A 26,134-nucleotide genomic window follows, 5' to 3' on the forward strand; every position below is an offset into this window, starting at 1 on the left:
GCATATTCAAGCCACGACACATAAAGAGACTAGAGACAAGAGGTTGATATCAAGTGCTTTCTTCAATTGATCTCCACATTAATTATTGAATTTGGTTCTCTCACAGATTTACCCTGAGGCAAGGCTGGCTGGCCAGCTTGGCTCCAGGATCTGCCTGTCTCTGCCTCCAAAGAGCTGGGATGGCAGGCCCACTGCCATACATAACTTTCCACCCAAATTCTGGGAATCCAAAGTCACGTCTACATGCTTGCACAGGAAACATTTTACTGACTGAGCCATCTCTCCAGCCCAGAAAGAGCTGTTGATGTGGGTTTACAGGAAAGCCTAAGAAAAGCTAGGAGATCTAAATATTCATCGTACTGCCTCTTATTTACGGAAGGCTTTCACTCAGAAACACGCCAGCTCAAGTGAAAGAAAAAGGAGCGTACACCATAACACTCAACACAGCACCCGCAGCTGAGATGATGGTACCCAGTATTTGTAACCGTATAGACCATGCTTCAAGCTCATTTTCATAGGAGTTGGCGGGTTGGGGGATGGTTAAAGAGGCCAGAATCACAGCAGGCCAGCAATACCAAGAATAACAGAAGCAAATCTATGATAGGGAAGCTTGCAATCTTCCTTGTTGGCTTTGTTAGAGTAGGTATGGCCTTGTTAGAATGATGTTTCACTCTCTACACTGGGGGGTTGCTACTGCCAACCAACAGACAGGTGTAGAAATGAAAGCTTCACAAGGGCCCCTCTCTCGAAGGACTTGCTCACTGTAAGATCTGCAACAGATACCCAGTAACTATTTGCTGATGAATTATTCACATGAATAATTTAGTGGGACACATTTTTGAGCGTCCTTTTTTTTTTTTTTTTTGGTTAAAATTCATTAACAGGGTCCAGAGAGACGATAGCTCGGTGATTAAGAGCAGCGACTGTTCTTCCAGAAGTCTGGGCTCGATTCTCAGAACCTATAGAGTTTAAAACCCTCTCAACACTCAGTAACTCTAATATTAATTTTTCTAGCCTCTGCAGGCAGTGTGTGCATTTGATGAGCCAGATGCACACAGGCTAAACACCCATCGGTATAAAATACAAATTAAAAAATTAAATCTCAAACAAATTAAAAATATTAATAAACGGACCCTGACTTAACTAAAAAAAAAAAACAAACCATGAATCGATCATGGTTCATACTGACTAGCAACTTGACAGGCTTCAGAATTGCAAAAGGAGACCATCTCTAAGCCAGCCTGTGAGGGATGATCTCGACTCTGGTAGCTGAGGTAGGAAGACTGCCCTGGATCCATACATCAGCACCAACAGGCTGGGGCCCTGGAGTGGATAAAAGGGAACAGGCAAAGAGAGTACGAACTCAGCCTTTTAAAAATATCACCCCAACAGAGTACAATATTCATTCTCTGCTCCCTGCCTGCGGATCCAGTGTGGCTGGCTGCCTCGTGGGCCTCACTCCATGACTACCTAGAACTTCCTTACACTTGTCACAGAAACAAAGAAATGTAATTAACACAGTTGCAGTCTCAAAACGACGACATGAAAGAAGGGTCTAGAGTCTTGAAACGATAAGAAAAAACTAAATGATTTATGTGTGTATATATGTGTGTATATGTGTGTATGTATATATGTGTATATATATATATGTGTGTATGTGTATATATGTGCGTATATGTGTGTATGTATATATGTGTATATGTATATATATATGTATGTGTATATGTGTGTATATGTGTGTATATATGTGTGTATATATGTGGGTATATATGTGTATGTGTCTACATGTATATGTATATATATGTGTGTGTGTGCATATGTATGTATAGATGTGTGTATGTATGTATATAAACACATGTATTTGAACTCTAAAATATGAGACCATGTGATTGATAAGTAGCTAATTCACCACTGTACCATGCTTACACTACACACTAAGACCACTGCGTCTACTCAGATCTCACTTGCTTCTGCATGGGCTCCACCCCAGAACTCCCTTCTATGAGCTATACATTCTATTGCCAAGAATGAGGCAGGTGACCAAATCCAAGGTGGCCCATGACCTGATAGGGAAGGTGGGAAAGCAAACATTGGCCTTTTCTTTTTTGTATAGTGGAGAGTGGGGGTCTGATTGTTTTTTCCCTATGAGAAATTCTCTAAGCATAGATCTGAATCATGGTGGTCAAAATAGGAATGATATACTCTCTGGAGGGTTTGCAAAGACACCTCCTCTTACAACAAGGCCCAGACTTAGGAAATGTCTGAAAAGATCCTGGACAAGAAATCACTCAGACGCTGACCCAATTCACTCCCCTGTTGCTGTGATAAATACCATGACCCAAAGCGACTGTGGAGGGGGTTTACTTGAGTTGATCATCAGTCACAATCCATCACCTTGGGGAATCGGATCAGGGACTCCAGTAGGAGCAAAGGCAGGAACCGTGAAGGATGCCTCCCACTGCCTTGCTCTGTGGCTCACGCAACCATGAAGGATGCTGCCTACAGCCTGGCTCCCTGCGGCCCATGCTCACATACATAACCCTGGACCACCTGTCCAGGGATGGCACCAGAAGAGCGAGCAGAGGCCTCCTACATCAATCAAGAGTCCGGGAAACTGCCACCACGGAAATGCCCACAAGCCGCTCTGATGGATCCAATTCCTCAACGGATGCCCCCTCCGATAAAAACTGGCTTTGTCAAGCTGGTAGCTGAAGCTAAGTAGGAGAGATAGAACCCACGGCCCTTATGGTGCAGCCTCTACTGGGTGTTGCAGTCCAGCCACATGCACGCCTCTCCTCCATGTATGACAGTCCAGATGTGACAAGTGACACGTGACAGGGACCCCTCTGTACACCATCAGTGCTCTCTTTATGCACAGTGTATTCCCTCGGCTTTGGAAACCTCCTTCCCTCTCAGATTTTCCACTTAGAAACTCTTACTGCATAAATTTGATCCACTAGGTGAACTTGCCCATATGGTCCCATATCCATGACCCTCTGTCCTTCATCCAGATCTCTATCTTTGGAGGAAGAAGTCCCAGCTCAATAGCTGAACAGAAAACACAATTAACTGCGTGCTAAGCCAAGGAGGAGCCATAATTTAAGGGACAAAGACTTCCTGAGCAGGGCGGACAGCTTCACGATCTCATACCAGGTTGAGACCCTTACAGTCACAAGTGAACCCTTGGGATACCTGGTTGCCTCTCGCTCCAGGAGCAAAGCTGGAGTACTGTTGACTGCCAAATCAAAGTGGTGCAAATGCCACAGTTAAGCTCTTCCTGTCTGGCTTTACAACCGGATCCACTGGCATGCGCACTGCCTAAAAGAAACACAAACCCTGCCCAAACCAATGACTCTAATGATTCCTTGTAACTGTGACCACAGAACGCCAGCATCTTCCTGAGAGGAAAAGATGTCTTCATTTCCATCTCATTGCAGTGACAGCATACTAGGATGTGACCGCCATGGTACCTGGCTCATATTTCAATACCTATTGACCTCTTATCACCCATTACCAGGTTCCACCCACTGTGGTAAGGGCTTTAAAGGATTACCTCATTTAATCTCCACAAGGACTTACAAGTAGGTCATCCCTCACTTTGCAGACAGGTCACCAGAGGTGCCACACTGGGATCCAAATACAAGCAAAGTGACAAACTTTGCTTCCACCAGACAGGTCGGGAAGGCCATGGCTATGGATATCACTGTCTCCTCCTGGATGGATTAAACACCCATCCTAGACACAAGCACAAGTCTCATCTCTTGGCATCATGGTGACAAGAGTGCCTCAAGGTACCTTGTAAAAAGTTGTCGTATGTCGGGGGCGGGGGTGAGAGAATACCCTGGGATGTTCTGATAGTTCAAAACCTAGTTTTAATGTCTATGAACTTTGCACCTTGCCATCTCACCACGACCCACGTTGGTGGTAAATTAATGCCCGGGGCAGTGTGTCATCTACATCTGTAATTTTAAGAAAGCCAGACCTTAAAGGTCACACAGTCTACCTGGTCACCATTTACTTCAGATTTCATTCTTCATCCTCGACACCACTGCTTAAACTTGAGCAACCAGTTATCAGCCTGTGTCAGCTTCTTCAGATAGTAGCTCCCAGAAGCATAAAGACAGACGGAATTACCGCAGTGTGAAATAAACAGAAACTTATCTTGCTACTTTCTGCTCCTGCGCCACACGTAAATCGAACTGCCCTGGTCATTACCTGTGGTGGTTTGAATAGGCTTGGTTCAGGGAGTGGCACTATTTGGAGGTGTGGCCTTGTAGGAGTGGGCGTGGTCTTGTTGGAGGAAGTGTGTCACTGTGGGTGTAGGGCTTGAAGACCCTCCTCCTAACCATGTGGGAGCCAGTCTTCTCCTAGCAGCCTTCAGATAAAGAGGTAGAACTCTCAGCTCCTCCTGTACTGTGCCTGCCTGGATGCTGCCATGTTCTCACCTTGACGATAATAGACTGAACCACAGAACCTATAAGCCAGACCCAATTAAATGTTGTCCTTATAAGAGTTGCCTTGGTCATGGGGTCTCTTCACAGCAGTAAAACCCTAACTAAGACACTACCTGAGAGACAAGTACCTCCATAATGCCTCAGAACTGTCATATAGAAAGTGCCAAATTGTAGTATTTGCATACTACGAAGGCTCTTTGATGACACTGGTGTATCTCTCTATTCCTGGCCCATCTCTCCTCAACAAACACAAGGAGGTCCAAGGAAGTCCACCTACATTGGGTCTATTAAAAATCAGACCTTGGTAAGCAAGCAAGCATGCTTGCGTTCATTTCTCTAAGCTCTTCGTTGTGCACATGATGTGACTAGCTGTCTAAAGTTCCTGCCTTGACTTCCACACAATGAGCGACTGTAACTGTAAGCTGAAAAACAAAAATCAAAAAAAAAAAAATTAAAAAAACAAAAACAGCCAGGCGGTGGTGGTGCACGCCTTTAATCCCAGCACTTGGGAGGCAGAGGCAGGCAGATTTCTGAGTTTGAGAGTTCGAGGCTAGCCTGGTCTACAGAGTGAGTTCCAGGACAGCCAGGGCTACACAGAGAAACCCTGTCTCGAAAAACCAAAACAAAACAACAACAACAACAAAAAAACTATTTTTCACATAAAAATTTCAACCTTGGAACTAGAGAGATGGCTTAGTGGTTAAAAGCACTGACTGCAATTCCAGAGGACCAAGGTTCGATTCTTAGCACCCACACGCTGGCTCACAATGGTAAGTCCAGTTCCAGAGAATGTAACACGTTCTTCTGGCCTCTGTGAGCACCAGATATGTATGTTGTACACAGACATACAGGCTGGCAAAACATCTGTACACTTAAATAATGCAGTATTTATTTATTAGACTTAATCTTCTAGAAATGGATTCCCCTTCTCTTGAATCCAGGCAGGCTTTATCCTCTAACGTTCTAGACACATGCAAACACAGAAGAGATTATTTATTATGGGTATTGATAATTCCTTGTGTGTCTTATGTGGCCTCCAAATCAATAATCAGCCCAAGTCAGCTTTTAATACAATCAGATGAAGAGATGTCACCATCTAGTGTTCCCCTTCTCAGCCTCTTATTTAACTGCTACAGCCTGGAGCAAATGAACTTTCTGTGTTCTTCCATTTCCTCCATGGCAAAAAAAAGGGACCATGAGATCCAATGGACCTCCAGGGGTCGTTATGAGACTTAAATGAGTTATTGCTTCTGACACTCGAGACAAGGCTGTACACAGACACCCGGAGTAGAAGCCACCGTCAACCAGTGTTAAGATGGAGGAGTCACAGAGACGCACGTAGCATCAGAAATCAGTTACCTCCTCCTTGATCATAGCTTCTTGTGAGCGCAGCTTATCAATTAATGAAGTTGGGAGGGTCGTGGATGACAAGAACATTCACCGCAGACAAAGTCAAGATCTGTTGGATGTGAAAGCCAAGTCTAACCATGATCACAGAGGATCGATAAGATAGCTATGCCAGAGGCAGCTATGGGACCGGTACTTCCAAGAGTCCAGCGGTCCTCACATGTGAATATGGACTTAACACAAGCCTCAATAAAAAACTGCAGGATTCAAAACCAGCAAGATCAGGCTGGCTGCATATCTTCAATAGGATTAGTGCACAGAACATGGTACTATCGTTCTGTGGCAGAAAGTGTGTCACTTTTTATTATTTTAATACAGAAGTAGCTCACGGAAGTCAGCCTTCTTAACAAAAAATGGATGGATGAATGGATAGATGGATAGATATAGATGATAGATAAACATGGGTGATAGATAGATGTACAAATAGATAATAGATAGAAAGACACACAGATAGATGATAGATAGATAGATAGAGATACATACATACATACATACATACATACATACATACAAACAAACACTGGAACAACTCTTGATTTCCACAAACTATTGTGTCCCTGTGGTGGTTTGAACATGCTTGGCCCACGGGAAGTGGCACTATTAGGAGGTGTGGCCTTGTTGGAGGAAGTATGTCACTGTGGGGGTGGGTTTTGAAGCTCCTATGCTCAGGCGCCATTCAGTGTAGAGAGAGCCTCCTCCTGTCTGCCTTCAGAAGCCAGTTTTCTCCTGTTTACCTTCAGCTCAAGATGTAGAACTCTCAGCTGTTTCTCCAGCACCATGCCTGCCTGGCTGCTGCCATGCTCCCCACCATGATAATGGACTGAACCTCTGAACCTGTAATCCAACCCCAATTAAATGTTGTCTTTATAAGTGTTACCTTGGTCACGGTGTCTGTTCACAGCAATAAAATCCTAACTAACACTGTCCCCTTATTAGATCACCTTTAATCTCAAAAGACAGACAAAAATCTTTAAAGGTTTAATTATGTGCATGTAAGTACAGCACCCCCAGAGGCCAGAAGAGGGCAGTACAATCTACTGAACCTGGAGTTCCAGGAGACTGCGAACAGCTGCCCAGTGTGGGTGCTAAGATCTGACGTTGGGTCCTCTGCAAAAGCAGCAAGTGCTCTTACCCATTGAGTCATCTCTCCAGACCCTGCTCAGAAAATTCTAATTTCTGCCAGAGCTGGAGTGTACAGAGGTACAACTGTACATACATACCTTTGGAAGAGGTATTTTGGTCAAATACCACACTGCTCACTCCTGATAGGCTCACAGAGTTAGCAAATAAAATATAGGAATTTAAGTTTCAGATAAACCTGGAGTTCATGCTAAGTAGTTTAATTAAGTATATAACATGCAATATTTAGACCACATTTATTCTAAAAATATTACTTATCTGAAATTTAAATTTAGTAGGTCAGTCTGTATTTAATCTGGCAATTATACTTTTCCGGAAAGCACAGAGCCCCAAACTGCAGGCTTGCAAGGGACATAATCTCACCGTCAGACCTAACTACAGTTGACAACGTTTAGGTTGGCAATTCTTAGTTATCCAAAATGTCAGCTCATTATTTTTCTGCTGTCCAGACTTTATAAACATCTTTTCTTCCTAGCTGCAGAACAGGCTGTGTCAGTGATTACTAAACTATCTTCTACTTTGTCAAAGGAATGAGTTCTTGACAATGTCACTAAGCATGGGAGGGTGCGGGTTGTCACGTGTTGATAAGTAGGAGCCCCGATGTCACGGTACACAAATATACAGATGTTCAAACCATCCTATCAGAAGTCTTTTTATATCAAATTTTAAAATGCTTCCAAGCCGTGACACACCCCACAGCGGTCCCTAAATCCAAAGGTTAGTTGCCATGGCCCAAGTAACTAAGACCACTTTTTTGCCCTCTGGATAAAACAGCAAAATTTGTGGACTCTAAAGTTTCACTTGGCTATGGAGAGTAGTTAAAACTAGACTTCCTTTTCTTGATCCTCGAAATAATAAAGGGAACGCTTAATTGATGGAACGCTTCAGAAAACCTGAGCTCTTCCTTCAATAATATAACATGACAACGAAGCTAATTAGTGTTCTTTTCTCTTCTAGTCTTTGCCATTAGCATCATTGATACTTCTGTATTTTGAAGGACCAGAAGACAGGGGGGAAAAAGGCCAATTAATATAGTGTTCTTTGGGTTAGACACTCTTTCAAACAAACAACATGAAAGTCATTTGTGCCATTGGCCATCACTCATGCCCTATCCCCACAGCATTGTGTAGAGCATTTCGTCCTGGTCCAGTGCATTACAGGGTTGTAATTAGCAGGGTAGCCTATGACCAGCTCTGGATAATTAATTATGAGAGAACACAACGTCTGTGTAGCCCTGAAGCTCTGGGACTTTGAGTAGTTGGCATAGTAACCTCCAGATCCGTTTTCTCTGAGACTCAAAACCAGAAGTGCTCACTCTTCTAAACAGAGCTTATTGACTAACTTCAGGGAACAGGGCCCTCCCATCAATCAACCAAGGCTACAAAGCACATGGGAGAAGTGCGTCTTTGTGGGTTTACATCACTAAAGCTTCAGGTTGTTGGTTGGGTTAGCAGCCTAGTTTAATTCAAGGTATTTGTTTACTGAGGTTTAATATATATTCAGCCAAATGGAAATAAAGCATTCTATAAACTACTTGTACCTCACCCCTAAAAGTTGCTAAACATGTAATTTTATATCCTTATCTGTTTTATGTTTAACTTGTAGGGATGGACCCCAGGCCTTTCTGGGTATTAAACAAGTGCGGGAGCACTGAGCCTTTTCTCTCATTATACCTCCTAATCCTCAAAAACCTCTGAGAGAAATTCGATCATCTTCATCTTAGGTGCCTTAAGAAAGTGGCTTTGATTCCCTAAGTCACACAGAAAGCCAATGATTAAGGAGGCGTGCAAGCCCACATCCATCCACTCCTGTATCCGTTCCTTCTTTGATCAGGAGATATTACTGTTGTGACAAAACACGGGATAGACGCCACAAGGAGGAAGAGCTTATTTTGACACACAGTTTGAGTTTCACAGGCACCTTTCTCTTTTTCATTTAATTAACAGCCAATGGATTGGCCTTGAGGGTAGTTCGTTCTACCTTAACAACCAATGAGGTGATACTCAGGGTGGGTCGCTCCACCTTAACCACCAATGGGATGCATTCAGGGCGGGTCTCTCCATCCTAACAACCGATGAGATGGCACTCAGGGCTGGTCTCTCCACCTTAACCTAGATAATACTTCAAACACGCCCAAAGGCTGTTTCCTTTGAGTCTAGATCCTGTCAACTTGACAACCAATATTAATCTTCGGTGTACCTACGGGCCATTCAGTTTATTCCGCCAATAATACACGATTACTCAGATGTTTGTCTCTGGGGTTTATTGAAGGAACCTTTGGATGGAAGCATCAAGTCTTGAAACCCCACGGAGGGATGCAGGTGCAGTGGGGCAGCCGCACAGAGGACCCACTTCTTTCAAGTATTGATCATTCTTGACGTTGGGTTGGATTTATAAGGTTACCGCAATATAGAAACTGTCTTCATAACTTAATAAAGATCAGAAAATGCTTAAGTTAGATATTATTTACAAAAGATGCATAAGGGACAAAGGGGAAAACTTGAACAGTTGTTCTGTACGGGAACAATCTGCGTCTCTGTTAAATATTCCCCACTGTGTGCACACGAATATAAGTTCTCACCATTCTCCATGACTACACTCAACAGGGACCATCAATATTTCCCAGTTCTGTGAGTATGCACTCGTGTGTGATTTGCACGGGGTGTGTGGGGGGTGGGGGAGGAAGGGGAGGGAGGAAGGGGAGGGGGGAGGGAGAAAGGGGAGGGAGGGAGGAAGAGGAGGGAGGGGGGGAGGGAGGGAGGGAGGGAGGGAGGGAGGGAGGGAGGGAGGGGCTAGGGATGGCCAGGGCCTCTCACATGCTTATCTGCCAGCTTTCTGCCACTATTCCATAGCCCCAGGTACTCTTTTTCATGTTTTAAAATAAATTCTGAAATTTACACTGCATCCATCAGCCAATGTGGCTCTAAGCATAACAATGCCGTTTCCTTTTGCTAGCAAACTTAAGACCTTAAGCTCAAAACAAAATTCCATTTGAGTATCTTTTTTTTTTTTTTAACATTTTTCAGAGTTAATGCATACACAAGTGAAGCCTAGCTCTTAAGATTCCTTCATACCGTTCAGAATACCGCATTTGTCTGTTCTGAAAAAGCGATGTAGTTAGAATTTTGGTTTCTTTAAAAACCAAGTTATATGGATATACTTATAATCCCAGGTGTGGGATAAGAGGCTGCTTCACAGCAGGTGATTATGATTTGCCTCTTGCACTAGCAGGGGTGTGATATTTGCCAGCTGCAGATAGTTTAATTCTGGGGACTCTGGAGAGGGTACAAATGAAACAGTTCCGAGATGGCCTGTGGTGGCTGCTGCTCCTGGTTCCTGTTTACTGCAGTTTGTAAATTGTTCATGAGCAAAGAAATGAGAAGGAGTTTGATTTCCTGATGACAAAGATTGGACTTGCCCCGGAGGAACCCAATGGCCCTAATCAGCAGGAAGCCTATTTTGTTGGCTGAAAGAGATCTATGCCCCTTTCCCCTCCAACCTCTCTCTCTCCTACCTAGTGTTGGGGGTTGTAAGGCCTCACGGTGGAATAAGGGTTGGAAGGGAGGTAGAGGCGTCAGAACCCAATAAAATAGCTAAAAATAAACACCAAAGTGATAAAGTTACTTTACAGACATCCCAGATTCCTTTCTAGAAATATATTTCATCAGCTTTGCTCGTCACTTAGGAGGCTGTTAATTAAAAGATAAACTTATGAATCTGAGGGGCCATAGTAGGATACCAGAGAAGTCAAAGGTCAACCCTCCTGACCTCACTTCCAAGAATCCTCAACTCACCAGGGCTCCAATCTGCTGTGCTGCCCCCTCTGCTTTACTCTTGTCAGAAAGAAAACGAAGAAATCAATGGTCCATTTTTCTTTTTTGACCCAGGAAGATCTTACAGGAAATGAAGGCACATGAGGGAACCACAGTGTGTCCGAGTTCTCAACTGACTCAGGGAGGAAGAAAAGAACAGCATTCAAGGTAGACCCATAACCAGAAAGAACATCTGTGATGGTCTGTATATGCTTAGCCCAGGGAATGGCACTATTAGGAGGTGTGGCCTTGTTGGAGTGGGTGTGGCCTTGTTGGAGTGGGTGTGGCCTTGTTGGAGTGGGTGTGGCCTTGTTGGAGGAACTGTGTCACTGTGGGGAGTGGCTTTGAGGTCAACATGTAGAACTCTCAGCTCTTTCTCCAGCATCATGCCTGCCTGGATGCTGCCATGTTCCCACCTTGATGATAATGGACTGAACCTCTCAATCTGTAAGCCAACCCCAGTGAAATGTTGTGCCTAAGAGAGTTGCCTTGGTCATGGTGTCTGTTCACAGCAGTAAAACCCTAACTGAGATAGCATCTTAGTTGTTTGTGATGGCAGGAGACAGCAGCACAGAATGAAAACTATCTTTCTCTTAATTTAGAGTCGATCCCAGTAAGAACTACATCTTCTAAAAAGAGAAATACAGTAAATATTTAATAGGTTAGTTTGCCTCAAAGCATTTAAAGGGTTTTTTTTTTTCTTCCTTTCTGCAGAAGGATGAAAATGAAAAAAAATCACAAACAGGCCTGGATCGCGTGCCAGCCTCTTAACACACCTACTGCAGCCAAATGGAAGAAACCAATGATTATATATGCCAGACCAAACAGCTGGTCTCCCCAAGGAAGTGGGTTAGCGAGAGGCTGGCAGTCCATAGCTCTCTGCGGAAAAGCTCTCCTTAGAGCCTGCTACTTTTTGTATCCAGTTAAAATAGCCACCAGAGGGGAGGACATACGGATGGGGTGCAGCCTGGTGCCAGATGGTGAGGAATGAGGAAGAGAAGACTCCATCTCCTGACACTAAAATTGAATGCCCTCTGGACAGCCTGGAGTGCCAACACAGGAAGTTGCTTCTACCCATCCAAACCTCATCTTCCCACTTCAGGTTGTGGGGGACGGATGTTCTGACTTCTGCAGTACTCAAAACAGAAGCGCTTTTAATCTTTCATAAAACACTTGGAGGGATGAGCCATGCCTTGCGTCAGTTCCCCTTCTTAGGGAAGAGTGTTTGCTTATTGCATTAGACACTCTAAACAGGGACAATCTGTTCCTGGGTTTCAGCCGGACCAGGCTGCAGGAAGAGCACATCTTGCTCTGATTTCCACCATATCAAGGAATTTTACTAACAGTTACCCTGGATTTTCAGCAGACCACTCAATAGGTTTTCCCAAGCCATGTTTTCCCACACAGCTTATTGTCTAAGAGAGAAAAGGATACGTGTCTTAGAGTTTCTATTGCTGCACAAAACACCATGCCCAAGAAGCAAGTTGGGGAGGAAGGGGTTTATTCAGCTTACACTTCCACATTGCTGTTCATCACCAAAGGAAGTCAAGACTGGAACTCACACTGGGCAGGAACCTGGAGGCAGGAGCTGATGCAGAAGCCATGGAGGTATGCTACTTACTGGCTTGCTTCCCTGACTTGCTCGGCCTGCTTTCTTATAGAACCCAGGACCATCAGTCCAGGGATGGCACCACCCACAATGGGCCCTCCCCCCACTCCTTGCTCACTAATTGAGAAAATGTCTTACAGCTGGATCTCACGGAGGCATTTCCTCAAGGGAGGCTCCTTTCTCTGTGACAACTCCAGCTTGTGTCAAGTTGACACACAAAACCAGCCAGTACAATAAGCAAGCATAAGGGAAAACCACAGCTCAAAGAAACATTCGCATCTCAAACACTTCAGCATCTTAGGATGTAGTCTTGCATTCTCTCCGAGGTCTGGGTCTTCAATCAGTAAATATGCCTAAGTTCCTCCTTCTTCTAAATCATTTTAATGTGATGCAAACCTGGAACCTTCAAACAGAAAGACAACCTCCAGATTCTCTTACTGTATGTACTTCCTTCTCGTGGATGTGGCCAAGGTCAGGAGGGAAGAAAGATTGCAGAACCACGCCCATCAGCTGGGACCTGCTATTTCTGACTATGGAGTTTATTAAGAGAGTAAAGAAAAGTAAGGGATGAAGCCACACTGCCCACAACTGCTGGGGACCTCCTTTCCCTTAAGACCAACACACCGCTTAGGATCAAACTGAAGGGCAGCTTTAGGGCTGTGCATTCTAACTTCATGAACAGAAAACGCAAAACCGGCTGCAACCGCAGCCCTACAGGAGTGCTCTACAGCTTCCAAGACAATGCTTTTAAACTTAAGAAGCTGATGATTGTGGGTGTTCAGGGGGAGGGGGGAACCCCTGCAACAGGCAGAATTTAAGCTGCAAAAGAGGCTCCGATCCCTCTGCCTTCCAAGGAATCCATTCGTCTTACACAGAGAACTCTCTACCACCCTGTGAGATAAACCTCGTAAACGGCACATTTACCTTGCAACCCAAACCCTTATGGAATGGCTCCGTCTACGTTTATCTGAGTCATGATGGGGGCTTTACACACTACTAGCCAGTGCTAAGTGTGAGGGATGATCACAGTTATTTTGTAAACCTGTCTGTTGCCTTTTTCATTTGAATGTAAGTCACCAAAGCCACTGGTTTTCAGACGGAGAGGTATGCTGTTAGTTCACATTACATTAGAGGTCACATTCCTAGTGGGACTAAGTGGTCTGTTCTAATAAAACATACTTCATTCTCAAATATAACAATGCTGGTTGAGGCTGGGCAGTGGTGGCGCACACCTTTAATCCCAGCCCTTGGGAGGCAGAGGCAGGTGGATTTCTGAGTTCGAGGCCAGCCTGGTCTACAGAGTGAGTTCCAGGACAGCCAGGGCTACACAGAGAAACCCTGTCTTGAAAAACCAAAAGAAAAAAAAAACCAAAAAACAAACAAACAAACAAAGAAAAAAACACAATGCTGGTTGCATAATGGATTCTTTCCCAATTATATCTGAGCTAAAAGCAGGGCAGACGGCCTACAGAGCTAAATAAAAACACAGACCTAGTCCCCCACTTAGTAGGTTGTTTTACTGATATTCTTAGAACTGTCTTCTAGGATCAAGCTGTAGATTAAGGTATTATTTCCTGTGTAAAGACTATAACCATCCATTTTTATAAAAAAAAAAATCAGAACCTAGGCTGCCTATCTGCTTTAATACAGCCTTAATTACTACCCTTCAAAGGAACTCTTTCTAATTTCGGAGACATTTATTTTACTATCTGTTTGCATTGCTGGTATGATGGACGCTCGGACCTTTCAGATTTCAAAATGACTGGGAGTCAATCTGTCACGGCTCCTTTGGTTTCTGTCACCTGTAGACAGCTGTTGGTCTTCCAGAGTTAGCTTGGGAGTGTACTTAGTGTTAGGGCTGCTTTGGATCATTGACCAAGAACAACCTCAAGCACGTTCATCGTGAAGAACAAGATACATTAAGCCCTTGACACGTCAAAGAAAACCCAAGACCTAGGGTATACCTGGGTGACACCAGTGAAGTGAAGTAGGATTTTTAAGACTTTAACAAAAAGGTCATGGCTTCACGACAGCCAACCCAAGACTAGGAGGAACAAGACTAAAAAGACCCAATGGCCCAATCAGGAAAGGTTTCATTATGGTTACTCCCTTAACACAGTGGTTCTCCATCTTCCTAATACAGTTCTTCATGTTGTGGTGACACCCCCCCCAACCATACAATTATTTTTGCTGCTACTTCATAGCTGTAATTTTGCTGTTGTAAATTGTAGTGTAAATCTCTGTGATCTCCGATAGCCATGGGCGACCCCTGTAAAGGGTCATTCGACTGGGGGGGTGGGGGCGAGCCTGCGACCCACAGGTTGAGAACCTCTGGTTTAGCGATCTGCTCCTCTAATTTTCTGAAATCATAGACTCCCTCTGTCACTTTCACCTACTGGTAATCCCCAACAATTTAGCGCAAGGTGCTTACATGAGCTAAAAGAAACACTTAAAAGTGATACCTTATCTCTTCGAACCCATCTGTATCCGTGCCCACCGCATCCATGTCTGTGCCCACCCCACCCATATTTGTATGTTCACACCACATTTTCACAGCAATGGGGCTATTTGTAGATCTTCAATCATAAACGGTCTTCCCTTTAACCAGGATATAGAATTGGGGGAATCTGTTTTGCCTATGGTATTGCCTCTGAAAATGAAGCTTACTGAATCAGAACAGGCTACTTAGCTTCTACCGGGAGGTCTACCTTCCAACCAGGACTGCAATACAGCTTTATAGCGAGAGTTTAGCCAGCTCCTCTCCTCTCCTCCCGCTCCTGTAACCTTCAGCAACAGGCTGGGAATTCCACGCCCCATCGCCACCTTATGACAAGTGATGACAGTGTCATCTCTCTGAGGCCACACTAGAGAACAGCAAGAAGGAAGGCATTCTGAGGAGGAGTGGCTGGCTGTCCTCAAGTGTCACAGGTGGTCCCTTAGGCCATGATCAGATCAGATCCCCACCCCAGGACCAATCCGTCTTGAATCTGCATCCCCACCAGAACCCTCCTCTGCAGAGATGCTGCAGTGGATTTGGAGTCTCAAGCTCGTTGGAAACCAGGGATATTTCCCGAGCCTGCCTCTCTCCACAATGAAAGTGGAAGCTTGAGATAATTATCTCTCCCCTTCACAAAGCAACCGGTATTTACGAGTCACTGAAAAATGAAAGGCCTAACCAAGAGGTCAAAATGCCAGAACCATAAAACTGCAAAGGCACATACAATCAAGTCAAATAAGCTACCTAGCCAAGGCTGTTCTGACCGGAAGATCACCTGGTGTCAGTTTGCAAATTGGACCGGACTTAACAGTAATACGTAATTAACCTATCACGCCTTGGGTCTCCCACATCATTTTTTTTAGGTGCCTAAGTGTTAACAAACCATACAACAGCCACATCCCAAAGGTTATGTTTGGTACATTACAAATGTCGTCTTGGGGTTGGAAATGTGACTTCCTAGTGAGATTGTGATAGGTCCTGTTTATTAAATATCTCCTAAGAACATAAAGTATCAGGGGCTGTTCGACTAAAAGATCATTTTCTTTGCTGCATTTATAGACAACTAGAAAGTTTTTAAACGTATAAAATAGCAAACTAGTGTAGTGGCGATACACCTCTGTCATCCAGTATTGTCAACTGGAGCTAAGGCAGGAGGCTAGCAAGTTTAAGGCCAGCCTGAGTTACATAGGAAACTCCTGTCACATATATATATATATATATATGTGGGTAAACTGCTTTATATTAGTATATATATACTTATATATATATATAGTAGTATATATATACTATATATACTTTATATACTTTATATACTATATATAGGTATATATATAGTATATATAGTATATAGTATAGTATATAGTATATAGTAGTATATATATACTATATATACTTTATAGTAGTATATATATACTATATATACTTTATAGTATATACATATACATATATATAGTAGTGGGTAAACTGCTTTATTCACCATCCATTTTAATATTAGTTGACTTCAGAAAACCAAAAGCTGCATACAAATACAACACGACAAACATACATGCATAACTGATCGTACAAAGCCGCTCCTCTTTTTTTTTTTTTTTTTTTTTTTTTTTAGAGAAAGTCTTTGTATAGCCCGGGCTGTCCTGGAACTCACTCTGTAGACCAGGCTGGCCTTGAACTCAGAAATCCGCCTGCCTCTGCCTCCCAAGTGCTGGGATTAAAGGCGTGCGCCACCACCGCCCGGCCAAGCCGCTCCTCTTTAGCTTAAGGAGAATGACTTGAGACCAACGAGAGACTCCTAATTCACTGAGTGGAATCCCCAATTCTGCACAAAACCTACATCATCCTGCATGAGTGCCAAGCCCTCTCCAAAGAACACAGTGCAACTTCCTATTGAAATCTCCTACTCAAGAATGCCAGTTTGGACCTGGGGGTGGAGCTCAGTTGGTAGGATGCTTGCCTAGCATACATGAAGCCCTCTGTTTGACCCCCAGTACCACGCAAACCGCACATCTGCAATGATTGGAGGGTGGAGGTAAAGGCAGGAGTATTAGCAGGTCAGCCTCAGCTATGTATGGCTTTCGCTTCCGCCTACGTAAGACCCTACCTCAGAAAGAAAGGGAGGAGAGGGCAGGGGTAAAGATGAGAGAGAGGAAAGATGCCAGTTTTGAAGGATACCAGAATATTAGCTTTCTCGGAGCACAGTCCCTAAAGAAGGTATTGCTACATCTCAGACGACATACACGCTAACCCTGCTGCACCGAGCCCACTAGGCAGGCTGTGCCCTTGCCCCAGGGAGGCCTCTCCATGGATGAGACCAGAGAGTGGAGCTGTACCTGGCTTTCTCCGTGAGTCCGGCCACTCTCGGCTCTGTGGATGGATTTGGGCTTTCGGGACTTGAAGTTGCCCATACTGGTTCTCAGCACTCCATCCACCGGCAGGGTCTGTTCTACATGCTGCTGGGCCTCGTGCGGGGGCGGGGCGAGCTCTTCTATTCCAGCGGCCACCTGAGGGTAGTTCTCTTTATTGTCTTCATCTCTGAGAGAGAAAACAAAAGAAGACTTAATTTAGAATGCACCGAAACCAGAATAAACCTGTTTTGAAATCAGCTGCTGGAATTCAGTAGGCTGGCTTCAAAGGGAGCCCAGGTGCAGGCAATTTTATACACTTAGAAACCCCCAAAAATGTGAATGTGATTCTTGCATTGTTTTTTGATTTTTGTTGTTGTTGTTGTTGCTTTTTGGTTTTGTTTGTTTTGCTTTGATTTCTTTTTTAATTGTTTAGTCAGGATTTCTTATAGCCCAGACTCGCCTTGAACTCACTATTACTCAAAGATGACCCTGTACTTCAGTTCCTGTCTTTCCTCCTGCATCCACCGAATGCCAGAATTACAGGGATGTACCACCATGCCTGTTTCGTTTACTAGAACTGAAACCCAGGGCCTCAAGCGAACTGAAGACAGCTCCATGAATTTCATTCTTTTTATCACTCTTTCTTCCTGGTCTTCACTTGAAGACACTTTGCTCCCCATGGGTATCCTATTTCTCTCCCACAATCACAAGGGGAGACCTTCAGGCTACGTCCAGAGATCCCAAATTTACAGATTAAGATTCTAAAGCTCTATGGTTAAACAGCACGCGAGTAGCAGACAGACCAACTCAAACACACCCAGAATGATCGAACAGGTCTCAGTCTCTTAGGCTGAATCCTTGGTTCGAGACGTGATGCAGGCGTTTGAGCAATGCCTTGGACACAACACAGACGATCTCAATGTGTGGGCTCCCTCAGGGCTGAGTTCCTGAGAGGCACAGGTCTGCCATTCCAGCTTTTTTAGAAGCTGAGGCAGGAAGAGCAAAAGCTCCAAGGCCAGCCTGGGAAACTTAGCCACATCGCAAAACAAAAAGTAAAAGATAGGAAGATGGATCTAAGGATATGGCTTAGAGGCAGAGTAAATGCCTTACATAGTCAAGGTCCCGGGTTCGATTCCCAGTCTCACATGCACACATCCTACTCGGTTCTGGTAGGGATGGTTCTTGTGATTTTTTCCGTCAACCATCAAGTTCCATATAATATATACCCGAAGAGTAATGTTCTCCTCTGAAACCATTTGCCCCGCTTAAATCTCTTTGCCTTTTGCTTTCCATATTGCTAGGCAATACAAGTAATGGCGGCCATAACTAAATGAGGGTATAAATCGCCTTAGATGATCAATATCGGATAACTCCGTGGCGATTCACTGAGTGCGGCTGCTTCCGAGATGTTTTCACCAGAAGCACCCAAGACAGTGCTCTGGTAAGGCGGAATAGGAAGCAGCAATTCCCTCCCCAGACACCCCAAGCGGCTCAGACACGTAAAGCCAGAGAGGCAAGCCCCAGCAGGGAAGAGTTCCCAGCCCCCACCCAACACACCTTCCTACAGGTGAAGACTGAACTCACAAAGCGGAGGGGTGGCAAGGGGGCGGAGTTACGCCAGGATTGGTGGTCAGGAGAGTGGGCTTAGAGCAGAGAGCAAGCGGTGTGAATAAATGTATTCAAAACAGTTAAAATCGAGTCTCAAATGGGTTAGTAGCTGGTGATCCAACTGATAAACAACTTTTTTCTATATCACCAATGGCCTTGGACATTCCCAGCCAGGGCTGGAAACCGAACCCACTCTAGTAAAGTGTACGGCTTGTACTGGGACACAGCGGATCGCTCAGCAGCTACTCGTGTTCTTTCCAGAGAAAGGAACGAACAGCATCTTTTAGAGATACGTTTGTTCCTCATTCAGGTAGGAATCTGAAACCCTCGATAACAAAGTCTGAGACGTTCAATGTGTTTGGTGAATAACAAAGGGCGCGTTCCCAATACAAGACTCTCTTCTGGGGATCTCAAAGCTGACACGCGGGGAAACTTTCCTGAGGAGATGAGAACCCCAGAGAGATGATGTTTGGATTAAAAAAAAAAAACGAGATGCCAGATCCACCCGGTCTCTTTTTTTCCCTCACAAATCAGAACCAAGGTTGAGATATACCTCAGCCCAGAGCAGTCGTCTTCGTCTTCATGTACAGAGACTGTATCTTCGTCACACCTGAGGCAAAAGAGAGAATGGGTTGTGAGATACAAATGCCTACTGTAATACAAGCAGCAAAAAAAAAGTCTAGAATTGTGTCAAGGCTAGCGTGGAAAAATGATAAACCGCAACGATCCCCACCACTGTCCAAAGAAAAACAGGACAACACTCAGCTCCAGTTCCTGATGTCTGCCGGGCAACAATACAATCCCGACATGCACAGCAAAGCTGATGAGCTGAAAACTTTGAAGCAGCTGTGACTTTTCTCCTCCACAGCTCGGTAGTCTAAAGCAAACGTTTCTAGGCCTTCCCAATGCTGCGACCCTTTCATACAGTTCTTCATGTTGTGGTGACCCCCCAACCATAAATTTATCTTGTTGCTACTTCGTAACTGTAATTTAGGTACTGTTGTGAATCAAATCACAAATATCAGACATACAGGATATCTGATATGGGACCCCTGTGAAGGAGTCAGTCAACCTCCCCCAACGGGTCTCGATGCACAGGTTGAGAACAGCCTGGTCTAAGCTAACAGGCTCTCACAAAGTGTCAAGATACTCTCAGCATAGGAATGAATACCAGGCACCAAGAGGAGAGCTTTCAAAAGAGACCCCTTAGCCCTCTGTATCAGGCACTCCGTCCGGTTCCCCATGCCACAACAGCAATCACCGGCCTTGGACTTTATCTTTTTTTTCCACAAGACTTCCTAATTAGCCTAATGAAAAAGATTTGGCTCTTCCAAGTTGAAAAAAAAAAATCCCCGGTGTCTCCAACTCCCTGGGGAATCGAGTGTTATTCTCCATAAGTAGGAGGGAGTCTCTGTTCCTCTTCCCAGCCGTTTACCCAGCCCCGCCCAGCCCCGCCCAGCCCCGCCCAGGAACATTTTTTCCCATCTACCATTCCTGTTCATCCTTCACTGGCCAAAGCCAGGAGGTACCAGCTCTGAACAGGAACCTTCTCAGGCAGATTCACAGACAGACAGACAGACAGACACACACACACACACACACACTCCTGTAACGGTGTTCAGTTTAAGGTATAAATGACAACTCTTCATCCTTAGGTTCTGATGGCTTTTGGCCTCCGAGATGCTTTGACTTGGTTTCTCATTGCATGAGGAATCTGAAGACACAACTATGTCTATATAAAATAGCTACAATCCTTTTTCTAGAGATACCACCGTGGCTCCCAAGCACAGGATGGCGTCCAGAGGATGCTCAAAGAATCCTTGGTTTTTAGAACGACTCTGCTCCCTAGGCAAAATAACTGAGCAGTTTAAACAACTGAAAAAAGAAGTATTTACTAAGCTTTTGACTGCTTCCCAGGTGTTCAATTTGCCTTGTGTGATGGTTGATAGTGATCAGCAATTTAACCAGAGTTTCTGGATTATGTTAACTGATGTGGAAAGACCTGGCCTGATTGTGGGTATCACCAAGCCAGGGGCTTATCTCTTGTTGCTTCCTGACTAGATGCAATATTACCAGCCTCCTCAAGCCTTGTGCCTTGCCCACCATGATGAATTGACCGTCCCCTCAGACTGTGAGCCAAAATAAATCCTTCCCTAAGTTGTTTTTGTCAAGTTGTCTCGCCACAGCAAGACGAAAAGTTGAACCAATGTGTATAAGTTTTCTAGGGTTAAGCACCAACCTGTTCATTTTATTTGAATGTCCAATCCACTGAGGTAAATGCATGTCCGAAATATCAAATTCCTATTAAGGATATTAAGCGTGAACGCCCTCTTCTCTTCTTTCTATTCTTGATTCGGATGAGTTAGACATATCTATACTTAAGTTAGATGTATCTTTACTCAAGTTAGACGTGGCTATACAAAAGTTAAACAAATCTATACTCAAATTAGACATAGCTGTACTCAAGTTAGACATAGTTATACTCAAGTTAGGCATATCTACAGTCAAAATAACGTTACTTCCAAAAGATACAAGATTTTAGAAACCTAGATTCTGAGAAACTCAGTGTAGTGAGCAGGTGAAAATAAAACAAATAAACACATATGTGCAAATACAATACAGTGCTAATGCTACATTCAATAGCATATTTAAATATTCATCACGGGAAATGCTGTATAATTAGCCCACAAAATTAACTCAGGAAAGCTCTGGTTCCCTTCCCTTCCAGCCTCTTTTTAAATTACGGCTTTTTGTAGTGAATTACACAAAGGCCACCTACAGACTTGAACCCTCTTTATCTAACAGAATATTCTGTTCCCTCTGGCAATAAAATAAAGTTGGCCGAGTTAACAAAATGCTCGTTTTGACTGAATAATCTAAACCTCTTTGCTCTCTCAAGTATCTGACTACCAACCACTCCATTCTATTTATCTCAGGAAAAAGAGCAATTAAGGTCCCAAGTTTTACCTTCTCGCTCGTCATCCATATTCACGCACAGCTCTTTGTGTAGGCTTTGTCATGCGAATGACAATGTTTTCCAAGAGTAAAATAGAAGAAGTCACAGAATGTAGAAACCTAGAATCCTCAGTTCTAAGAACTAGGCTTCGACCCACAGACAGTCCCAGCCCAGAGTTCAGCAGTGCTGCTACCTGGAGACTTGGGGGTAATATTTTTCCCCTCTGTGAGTTACTGCTTTCTCCTCTAAGCATGAAGATCTGAAGATGGGAATTCAGCACCAGAACCTACAGAGGGGTAGGTGCTTTGTGGGTCATGAAGGCTGGACCAAATTAGCAGAGGAGAAGTATCTCCTAAACAATGGCCAGCTGCCACTCAGGAGACACAAACTCAAGATCCTTGGCCCAACAATGAAAAATGGATGTCCTCACAGGCCTCAGAGCCTATATCCCTGCTCTTTGCATGGGGTAGAAAATTCTCAGTTGCTTTCCTAGGTGACCATCAGCCCTCAATCAGCATCTCATTTTTGTCCTTGCCAGGGAGGGCCTTTAAAAAGGACACTACCAGCCCACTTATGAAACCGGAGTCTACCCACGGAAAGCGATGAGCCCGCTCTCCACGTCTGGAAAGCCATCAGCTCAGACTAAGAGGCTTCCTGATGGAGCACGGCGTTCTCTTACAATCCTGTAGTGCTGAACGGGAGCTTAAGAGCCGATCTTTTTTTTTTTTTTTTTTTCTGATTTCCCTCGTAGGTCCTCGAAACTGAAAAATATTATGTTAGGCGAGGTAGCCTAGGCTCACAAAGACGCTGTCTATGAGGTTCCTGACTTTTATATGAGTGTATTTGTGTAGGAGTGGGTAGGGTAGAAGTTGGGAAACTAGAGAAGGTCCACAAGAGGGAAAAGAAGATACAGACAAGGAAAGATGGGTGCACAGAGATGAGCGGAAGGGTGGAGGAAGGCAACCGACTGAAACTAAGGATGCATGAGAACGCTACAAGCAAACCTGTTATTTAGATACTAACATAAAATGACTCAAAAAAAGAAAGAAAGAAAACAACCCATCATAATGATTCATTCAGAAGTAGCTGTCTGGAAGCATAGCATGTTGGCATAAATATTTGTAGTCCATTGTGAATTCGACGGAAGGAAATTTCAAAAGCCTCACGATAAGGCAGCATGCCCTGATAATGCTCTTCAGATGGCGCACTACCCCAGCGGGTCTCTGCTAAGTGCCCAGCCACTAACATTATACTGCCAGTGTGCTTAGGCAGACTAGAAAATGCCATCAAGGCAGAGTTAACGGCTACTTCCTGGATGTCACTGAAATCCCATGTCTGGATAGGACCAGACTGTGATGGAGAATGTTTTTCTTATGGCTGGCCATGGTGAAAAGGAAAAAAAAAAATGTTAAAGGCACTTCCAGCAAGTGACTCCTCGGTAGCTCTCCTCAGCAGACTAAGTCAGAGAACTCTTCACTTGCAATTGTCTTGGCCTGGCTGCAATAACTCCAATCTGTGCCTTTTCTCCCTCTTTTACTTTTGCTTGCTTTGCCAAACACAAACAAAAGAGAGGGTTGCCCAGGTCATAGCCCACATGACAGTCCACACCTTCTCAGTCCAGCCTGACATTAGGAAGGAATATGGCCCCAGGGAGGCCAAGTTAATGCCCAAGATTCCAAGACTTTTACTCCAGGGAACCTCCCTAGTTCCTGCTCCACATCTCAAAGACCACAGATAGAAGTCACATGACATTGCCACTCCGTATTTCCAGAGGCTCGGGAGACAGGAGAACAAGACTTCTTGGAATAATGGAAGCTAAAGGTGTGGCTATGGGAAGTTATCTTCTCTGGTTAAATAGGAAGAGAGGCCCCAGCTTGCCTGGATGGAGGAGAAATGGTTTCTCTTTCCTGCAACATCATACCCCTGATGTGGAAGTTGCCAAGACACAACCTCCTCTTAGGGAATTTCCCAGAACCACCTGCACCAGCACTCTCTGAATCACCTGACTGAGATGAGCAGACTCCAGCCTGGCCCTGCCTCAGCCTCCATACAGCTCTGGGGGTAGGATGGGAAACTGTGGAATGGGGCGGGGCAGGTTGTCTGTAGGGTTCTGTTTTTTTGAAATGTCTCTTGTAATCCATGGTCTCAAACCGTACTATGTGGAGCCAAAGATGACCTTGAACTCCAGTCTGATCCTACTGCCTCTACCACCAAGTGCTGGAACTTAGGGTATTCACTACCATCATCCAGTTTTATTTGGTGCTTGGAATCAAACCCAGGGCTACATGCGTACTAAGCCACACCCCCAGCCCTGCAATGTAAACTTTTTTTTTTTACTTTTATTTTATGAGCATTGGTGTTTGCCGATAGGTATATCTGTGTGAAGATATCAGATTCCCTGGAACTAGAGTTATAGACACATAAGAGATGTCATGTGGTTGCTGACAATTGAACCGCGGTCCTCTGGAAAAGCAGCCGGTGCTCTTAACCCACTGGGCCATCTCTCCAGCTTCTTGTAAACTTTTAAGCAGCACTGCCCAGCCACTTAACTAGTATGCTTCTAAAATGTTGTCCTCTAACTGTTTCTAGAACCCAAGTGACCTCTGACCTGATTCCAATCCAAATCCATTCAAGTCTCTTAGCCTGGGGGTGTGGGGGAGGTCTATAGCTTTCACAAGATCCAATCTCTCTTCCAGGTGGTGGTTATCAGTTTGTTTTGTAAACCAAAGCTTAGAGGCTACTAGGTAGAACTTTTTGCACAGGAGACACCAATCTAAATACAGTGACCCAGTGACAGACTTTAAAAGCAACACATCTTAAAAAGATGCTACGGAAGTGACAAAAGGCTACGGTCACTCTGATGTTGGGGGCGGGAGGATGGGGGGGATTGTGTAAAGAATGAATTAAATTCATCCAGATCTGCACAGGCATTTCGAGGCCTGAGAAAAACCAAGAAGAGGATTCTGCCCTTGCTACCTAATTCCACTCTTCCTCTGACTCCTCCCTGGACCTCCAGCTGGGGAGAGAGAGACAGGGCTCATTTGGACATTGTCTTAGGCTCAGGTATGAAGACCTGAATTTGAATCTCCAGCAACCACTTTAAAGTCAGTCCATCCTAGTGGTGGTACATATGAAGGCCGGGACTGGGGATGGATGGAGACGGGGTGGGGTGGGGGATCCCCAGAGCTCATTAGCCAGTCTTAACCCATCTATTAACTCATTAACTCCAAGTTCAGTGAGAGATGAGGTTAAATGAGATCAAAGGAGACACAGGATGTTAACCTCTGACCTCCAACGGGCCCCCCCCATGCACACACTGTATTATCATGCGCAGCACACTTAACCATACGTAAGCTCACACACACAAATAATCACAACTGGCCAAGCCGCATCCTTTCAGATTGGACTATCTGATAAAATAATTCATAGGAAACTCTAGTGACTGCTTGGATGTGCCTTCCAGGGCACAGAGTTTTTAATTTCCATTTTAATAAGGATCAATACCAGAGGCCTGAACCAAAGGAAAGCTTCTTCTGCTGGAATTTCTGTGGTCTAGGGAGGAGGCACTGGACTTGGGTGGAGACAGGAGCCAGAGGACCTTTGCCTCTCAGAAACACTGAAGAGGAAAGGATCTCCTCAGCACAGACTAACATGGCACCCAAACACTTCCAGGACACCTACTACATCTGTGTCTCAGGATAGCACCTTCTGGTCCTGCTGGGTGCCCACAGCTCTGAACAGGTTCATATTCTTGAGAGGAGAAGACCAAAAAAATGAAAATGTTCTGTTTGACAACCACTGGTTTAGGATGCCCCTCATCTGAGGTGTGTCACACCTGTGGCACTTTGGGTGCGTTGTAACTTCCTTAGATTCTTGCATGAGCCAGATGGCTTCCCAGACACTACTCATGGCCTTTTAAAAGGAACCTCTGTCACTTCTCTGAGGGTAACGTGATCTTATGCAATCAGAACTCCTAGGGGAGTATCCAAGGACAAGACAGTCTCCCCAGCATTTAACCATAACAAACACACACACACCACCACCACCACCATGTGAAAGCTGGAACTGAAAGTCTCCATCTTGAAGCCCCTGGGCCTGTGACTGTGGCTGATACTAGGAATTCAGCTGCACAACAATCCCAAAAATCAGGCCCAGAAAATGTGTGGTTTCAGGGAGCCTAGCAGAGGAAAAGAGAGGTGTTACCTGACCATTTATCCATTTATCCAGGAATTCAGGCCTCATCTTGGCCCACAGACATCTCTTCTCTCTCTCTCTCTCTCTCTCTCTCTCTCTCTCTCTCTCTCTCTCT

At 44.6% G+C, this 26,134-nt stretch overlaps 1 protein-coding gene across 4 annotated transcripts in view; it reads right to left on the reverse strand.

Moving 5' to 3' along the window:
* The window catches only part of Fam13c (family with sequence similarity 13 member C), a 113,446-nt gene that overhangs the window by 85,500 nt on the left and 1,812 nt on the right, over positions 1–26,134 (reverse strand). For all 4 annotated transcript variants that reach the window (XM_028780256.1, XM_028780255.1, XM_028780254.1 and 1 more), the window contains 2 exons: positions 19,423–19,479; positions 17,247–17,448 (listed from right to left, as the gene is read on the reverse strand). In XM_028780256.1, coding sequence (XP_028636089.1) covers positions 17,247–17,321 — 75 coding nt within the window. In that variant the 5' untranslated portion in view covers positions 17,322–17,448; positions 19,423–19,479. The remainder of the gene's footprint in view (positions 1–17,246; positions 17,449–19,422; positions 19,480–26,134) is intronic.

This window comes from Grammomys surdaster, unplaced genomic scaffold (genome assembly GCF_004785775.1).
Source record: "Grammomys surdaster isolate TR1022 unplaced genomic scaffold, NIH_TR_1.0 367, whole genome shotgun sequence".
NCBI lineage: Eukaryota > Metazoa > Chordata > Mammalia > Rodentia > Muridae > Grammomys > Grammomys surdaster.